General features: G+C 29.6%; 1 protein-coding gene across 1 annotated transcript; it reads left to right on the forward strand.

The window, feature by feature from the left end:
• The first annotated feature begins 3144 nt into the window (after positions 1 to 3144).
• On the forward strand, positions 3145 to 7202 carry LOC129905302 (odorant receptor 47b). The gene is made up of 6 exons (XM_055980753.1): positions 3145 to 3329; positions 5782 to 5953; positions 6117 to 6610; positions 6675 to 6879; positions 6934 to 7089; positions 7149 to 7202. The coding sequence occupies exons 1-6, from the start codon at positions 3205 to 3207 to the stop codon at positions 7200 to 7202; spliced, it is 1206 nt and encodes a 401-aa protein (XP_055836728.1). The 5' UTR covers positions 3145 to 3204.
• Positions 7203 to 7520: the final 318 nt, after the last annotated feature.

Raw genomic sequence — 7520 nt, forward strand, 5'->3', positions numbered from 1 at the left:
TCTTCGAACAAAACAGTATAACTTTTTATGTACTAAAAAGCTAAACTATACACCATATTTTAGATACTCTCTTTCATCTAAAAAATATCGGGTGCCACCTCACAAATGAAGACAAGTACTCGGCAACCCTACTCAAATGCTAAATAATCATTTTTATCAAAAAAAAAAAAAAAAAAAAAAAAAATACCGACTTCCATGAATCAAAACTGGGTTTTATGGCTTTTCTAATAGTTCCAAAATTGAAATGGGATCACATCGCAGTCACCAGCTTTCCAATACAAAAAGAATTATCAAAATTGGTTCACTCAGTCCAAAGTTATGAGGTAACAAACAAACGAATTGAATACCTCCTCCTTTTTGGAAGCCGGTAAAAACACTAAAATCACTTGTTTTTAAGTCAAAGTGTATAATATTTGATAGGGATAAAGTCTATAATATTTTTTTGATTCCGCCACAAAGTGTCCGCCAAAGTAAGGTACGTGCCATAAGTCATAAATAATACTTGTAATCAACAATACGTATCCAATACCAAGTTTGAAAAAGTTTAATTTTTTCTAGAATGACTCTTCAATTTTGATTAAAAAATCGAATGTAAGTTTTATGATGAAGTCTATATTTTTAAGAGATATCTAAACTTTTTTTCGAAAAACATTGATACGGTATTTGCCATAGAACGGTTCTTCAAACTTCAGAATAGGTGCGAAATGATTTTTTTACAAAAGGATTATTTATACAATTTTGGGCATTAAAAAAAATATTAATTTTCCTACTTTCGTCCGCTAACTTTAGTCTTATTTTAGCGGAATTTTAAATAACAAAAAAACTGTTCAAGCTACAAAAACCAGGTTAAATGTAATTGAAAAGCATTTAAAAAGCTACAAATTTGGAGGTCAACTAAACTCATTAATTTCAATCATTTCAGATTTTGTCCGCTAACTTCAGACTTATTTTAGCGGAAAATTCAATAATTCAAAAACTATGCGAGCTACAAATTTTTGGTTTGCACAACAAATAAGCATTTAATTAGCTACAATTAATGAGATAAATTTTTTTTGATTCCGCCACAAAGTGTCCGCCAAAGTAAGGGACGTACTTATGGCAGTAAGACAAATAGTTACATATTTTACTATGTTTGGAGAAAAAAGTTTTTTTTCCACTTTTTTTGAAAAATCATTCAAGAATTTTAATGATTTTAATGAAAACTCTAAGACCCAAACGTTTGTAAAAGTGTGTTTTTTTTTTATTTTCGCGAACATTTGGCAAGGATAATGTCGCATTTGTAACCCCCGAAGCCAATTTTTGTATATCTTTTTATATCGCCCCCTATTAGACCGAGAGCCAGCGACCTAAAGTTTGCAGGTAATTGCTTAGTATTCAGTCATATGAAATATGTTTAAGGACATCCCCAGGAATGTTACTGCAAAAAAAAAGTCTAGTCAGCCGTGGCAAAAACGGTCTGCCAAGCACTTGAATGTGAAAAAAATTTTAAATTAAGAACTCGACCTTAAATCAAAAAAAAAATATTTAAAGAGAACGGCAACACTAACAAAATTAAACGATACCTTTTTTTAAAGGTAAAAAGTTATACTACTTTCTGGTTAATGTATAAATGTTTTTTGATGAATAGTTTTTGAAACAAAAAATTTCAAACACAAAATTTTGAAAAAAAATTTAAAAAAAGTTCAAACAGTTTTTATTCCAAAAAATCTACCCAATTAAGTACTAATTTTTTTTTCCAATTCTCATTTTACTTATATATTTTGAGTCAAACACCTAAAACTAGAAGTCAAAATCTCTTTTACTTTTTGAAAAAAACTAAAAATATCGAAAACTGTGTTTTTTTGTTCGGGATCAGTATTCTCAGGGATCGCTGGCTCTTAGACTATATGGTTTCTATATGAATGAAAAATGAACACAAAAATCGGAAAAAATGTTTTTTTTTTTCAAGCCCTCTGGAATTTCTCCGTATAAATGTTTTATTTTATGAATAAATTATCTATAATTTCACAACTTCCGTTTGACATTTTGTACAGTTCATGGTTTAAGTTATTTCAAAATAAAATATAAAAAAAATAATATAACTTTTGTATCAGGATAGATTTATTAATCTAGAAAGAATTCGTTACGCTCAATAAACACGCAAAATTTACTCATTGTTTTTATGCAATTTCTGTATGATTTCTTTGAATTAATAAAACTGAAAGTGATCATAAAATTCTTCATTAAAAATTATTTGACATGAGAAATTTTATTTTGACTTTATGATTTCCTGATAATAAATTGCATTTGAATTGAAGGAAATAAAATTCAAAATAACCGCTAAATTGCTACATTACCACACTTTTGCAATATGCAATTTCAATTAAAAATTCACCTGCAAAAGTCTATCAACAAAATGCCATTTTAAATACACCTGCTTATTAAAAAAATTGATTCAATATGAAAAAAAACATTTTTTTTTTCCATTTCCAATTTCCATTTCTGAATCCGCCTTTTGGGCTTTGTATATGAAAATTATTCCTCTAATTCCTGTTTTTCTGTTGTCATAAATTAAGTTTGTTGCCAAATAATTGCACTACCAATCTACTATTAACCTCTCACGGTGAAGGAAAGAAGAACTAGAGCAAGTGGGTAGCACACTCTTGTTGCGCAACAACACACTCATAAACATCGTTTACCGGCGTATCATCCAATTCCTGACTAGACAAACGAGATGCCACAGGAGTCTACAATATCCCCACCTTCCATTTAATCCGCAACAAAAAATACCCACTATACTTCATAAATTATTGATCTCGATTGGGGTGCAGTTTTATGAAAATTATAGACTTGCTGAGAATGATTGGTTCTGCCTTGCCCCAACTTTTATTATTTGTGTACCATCCAATGCACCATCCACTTGGAATGCAAGGTGTATTGCGTGGCGTTTTTTCTGCCCACAGGGTCAAACAGACAGAAATATTGGTTTGAGGCTAAACTAATTGGAAGTTACCGAAGAGTTAAATGCGTTATTGAAGAATTGAAATGAATGAATTAATAAAGAACTCAAACAATCATTGAAACTGCTTAGACTTCTTTTGCTTCTGGTTTTTTCTTTGGCAATAAAAAGAAAGCAAAACGCCTTGATTCTATTCAATTAATCTTTTGAGGTCTTAATTCAAGTTTGTGTCGTTTTTTATTGCGTGGTGGTAGCTGCTATTCAAGATGAAGGCAGCGGCAGAACAAACCTTGAGGTTAATTTGGAATGGATATCAAGTTTGGAATCGAGTTTTATTTAAAGGAGAACAACCTACTGATACTTCAATGGATTTGAGTCTTATTCAATTGAGGTTTATATTTTTTTTTTTTTTTGAAATTCAGAGATGTTTGCATTTATAATTTTTGGCATAATAATTTTTTTTATTTTTGAGGATTTCTTTATAATTGTGGGACAGATAGATTATTTTTATATTTATATTTAAATAGAGCTTAAAAAAGCCTTTCTTTTGATGCCTTCCTCGCCGAATATGGAGGAATATTTTTAAATGCATTTTTTGTGGAAACTTGGGTTCGAAGATATCTGCTTCAGACTGTTAAAAAACGCATGATTGCCAGAAAATAACTCAACAAGCAGTCCTCAAAGAAACTTTTAGGTTTCATTTATGAATAGAGCTTAGAGAGACCTTTAATTTGATGTGTCACTCGATGGATTTGGAGGAATTTAAAAAAAAAAATGAATTTTTTTCTGCAAGAGGTTAGCCTAGGATTTTTTTTTTTCGAAATTCAGAAAAAAATGAATTTTGATTTTATTCATCATGTAAAGAGCTTCAAGAGACCTTTCTTTGATGTATTTGGAAGAATTTTTTTAAAATGCATTTTTTCGGCAAGGGGTTAACCTGTCAAAAAACTGTTCTAAAGGGCAATTGGTTTAGTTGTTTACTTTGAAAAAGAATTTTCCTAATCTATAAAAATTTGATAGAATAAAATGTTACACATACGCCAAAGTGAACGTTTAAGTTTGAACTTTAAAAACTGATACAAAATGTCCAATCTGTGTTGAATTGTATTTCGTTTCGTTTAAATATCCAGACACACATCAAGCCTGTACAAATTTAAGGAGTAAATTACTTATAATTTTAAATGCATAACAAAAATATTTTTCGATTTTTTTTAAATATTCAATCTTTTTTTTTTCTAAGCCAATTTTTGAAAACAGACCCGTGAATTTAAGAACATTTTTTTATGAATGGCATTCCAATTTCTGTTTATGAAAAATTCAAAATTTTTTTGAAAATTTGTTATTTATAAATAATCATTTTTATCAAAAAAAACAAAACCGACTTCCATGATTTAAAACGGGGTTTTATGGTTTTTCTAATAGTTCCTATGGCTTAAACTGAACTGAATTGAAATGGGACCACATTCCAGCCACTAGCTTTCCAATACAAAAAGAATTATCAAAATTGATTCACTCTGTCCAAAGTTATGCGGTAACAAACATAAAAAAAAAAATGGAAGTCGGTAAAAACGAAAAAAACTATTTAAAAAAAAACGTCTCTAACGATTTTAAAAAAAAATTCTAAATTTTCTTTGGTTTAATAGAAATTAAACGAGGCGTGAATTAACAAAAGGACGAATTTTCATCTAAACAAATTATACAGAAATCCCAAACAAATGTTAGAAAAATATCCGGTTTGTATGAAATTCAGTTTTCGAACGGTCATTTTATGCAAGGAATAAGGGGTTTTAGTAGTTTCAATTGAAGGCAAAATGTGTAGATTTGCCTTAAAAAGTGAAAAACATAAAAATTGGGAATACGGATTTGTGTTATTTCACTTATCAAATAAGTCAAAACTGTTCCAAAAAAAAATGTTTTCGTAATTCTTAAAACAAGTTATATTTTTTTAAATGTTTTCTAAATTTATTTTTTAAATTATATAAAAGATAATTACAATTTTTAAATACTAAGCTTAAAATTGCATGCTCTACTCAACTTTTTCTATAAAAGCAAGTACGTGCGACCCAGTTTGGAATTTTTTTACTCGATCAAGTAGAACAAGTATTGAGGGCTTTCATGTCAAACAAAAATTTCTAGATTTTAAATCAAAACTAGCATCACGATGATGGAGAAGTCGAATTTTTTCAAGTAAATTATTGCAATTTCCTTAAAAATGACTCTAACGATTTTGATTAAATTCGGTCTTCGCACGTTAGGCTGTAAATAGTGTTACCAAAATTGATTAGTTTTTCTTAAAAAATGAGAATACCTTATGTAAATGTAAATATTTTTTTTTTTTCAAACAATATGATGGAAAAACATCATCTGTATTTAATGGTACATCCGAAATCGGACTCGATAGTTAATATTCGATATAATAAGCAAATCGAAGATATTATAAATAAATCTCCGATTTACAATTACAGTGGATTACCCTTCCATAGTCCTCTAGTTTTGAATGTTTCGGTTGAGCATGTTCCAACTTCCGAAATTGACGAAGAAAGGAGCATTCTCCCAGAGGCATCCTGATAAGGAGGACTCAGTTCCATAACTCGACTCTATTGATATTGAATTCTCGCGTCTTCTCTAGAACTTGGTGTATTTCAAATATTTTATCAATGGTGGACTTTTCAGATCTAAAGCAACACTGCTAAGTTGAAATTAGATTTTCAGTAAACGGTTAGAGACGTTTACAAAAAACGGTGTACCACATGGAAGTCATTTGGGGCCATTTCTATTAATTATATTTCTTATTTTTTGTTACAGTTGCAAAATTACTGTTTTTCTATCTTTTTTTCTTCCAGAGCTATAGGAATGTTGCCTTCAAAAACATCTGAGGAATCAATTTCTTATACACTTTTCAACGCCTTTATGATGGTATCTTTGATTGCATTTGTGGCCTCTATAACTGCTGATCTTTATGAAGCTTCATCAGATATCATAATGTTCGGAGAAGATCTCTGCGTGTTAGTTGGGGTAAGACATTTTAATTAATATCAACAGTAATTTGATAAAATGAGACCTCAGTTATTAAAAAACAATTCCTCTGAAGTTTGAAGAATGATCATTCTCTGAGATCTTATTTATTCTGGTTTGAAAACTTACTGCTTTAGATTGTTTTTGGTTTATCTTTTTTCAGGTCTACTTAATTCTTCTAAAAATTTTCCTATACCGAATCTACAAGAAAAATATCATTTATATTGTTGGAGAATTCCGCAGTCTATTAAACAAATACTCAACTGGATCCGAAGCCATTCGCAAGATCCAAAGACAAAGCTACATTCGAGACATTGTCATCTTTAATACATTCCTCATTTTGGGTGATTTTCTATTTGTAGCTTTGGCTTTTCAACCAATATTTTCAGGTGAACCTGGAACTTTACCATTTCGAGCAAAATACCCATTTTCTTTAGAAAACAAACGTACATTCCAAGCAGTTTATGGATTTCAATGCTTTTGTACTTTGATTTGTCTCAAAGTTATAATTTATATTGATAATGTTGGTTGTATAACAATTCATCAGACTGCTGTCAATTTGGAAATATTATGTGAAAAAATTAGAGAATTTGGTAAGAGAAGAATGAGTCGTGAAGATTTGGGAGAAATTATTGCTCATCATCAGAGAATTATCAAGTAAAAAAAATTGGTGTAGTTAAAAAGTTACAAAGCTACCTAAAAAATACTTTTAATTTTGTAGATTGATAAAATATGTCAACAAATATTATTACTATAATTTTGTTGGTCAAGTTGGTGCAAGTACATTTCTTATATGTTTGACAGCTTTTGAGGCCCAAATTGCCAAAGATCAACCGTTTGTAGCTTTGAAATTTCAACTCTTCATGATTGCATCATTCAATCAGCTTTTCTATTGGTGCTGGGTTGGAAATCAAGTTCGTTTTAATGTAAGTAAAGTTTATTAATAGATTATTTAAGACCTTAGAGATTTTTTTTTTAAGTCGTTAGAGGTCGCTGCAGCTGCCTTTGAATGTGAATGGCTCACACAACCACCAACTTTTAGAAGAGATTTGATGTTTTTGATTTTAAGGGCTCAGAAACCATTGTCATTTAGAGCTCAACCACTTTATGGATTTGATTTTGAAGCATTCTCAAGAGTTTGTATCAAGACTTAAAAAGTTCAAAGTTTAAAAATTTTTAATTCTTATATTTTTAGATACTGAGTTCATCCTATTCGGTTTTTACTATGCTGAGAACATTTAATGATTAAACATTTTTCTGATTTTGAAGGAACTTTTGGTTTTATTTTTTAATAGAGCTTTCTTTTGATGTCTCACTCAATGGATTTGGAGGAAAGTTTTGAAAATACATTTTTTTCGGGCAAGGGGTTAACCTTGGATTTTTTTCGAAATTCAAAAAAAAAATTGAATTTTGATTTTATTCATGAATAGAGCTACAAGAGATCTTTCTTTTGATGTCTCAATCGGCGGTTTTGGAGAAAATTTTTAAAAATGTATTTTTTTCGGCAAGGGATTAACCTAGGATTTTTTTTCGAAATTCCGAAAAAAATTAAATTTTGATTTTATTT

Source organism: Episyrphus balteatus, chromosome 1 (assembly GCF_945859705.1).
Source record: "Episyrphus balteatus chromosome 1, idEpiBalt1.1, whole genome shotgun sequence".
In the NCBI taxonomy this organism is placed as follows: domain Eukaryota; kingdom Metazoa; phylum Arthropoda; class Insecta; order Diptera; family Syrphidae; genus Episyrphus; species Episyrphus balteatus.

Bases quoted from the DNA above. Each gene is read 5' to 3' on its own strand.
- LOC129905302 (XM_055980753.1), top strand. From the start codon at position 3,205: ATGAAGGCAGCGGCAGAACAAACCTTGAGGTTAATTTGGAATGGATAT. The intron at 3,330-5,781 runs GTTTATATTTTT...TTTTTCTTCCAG, and splicing joins TTGAGTCTTATTCAATTGAG to AGCTATAGGAATGTTGCCTT. The intron at 6,611-6,674 runs GTAAAAAAAATT...TTAATTTTGTAG, and splicing joins CATCATCAGAGAATTATCAA to ATTGATAAAATATGTCAACA.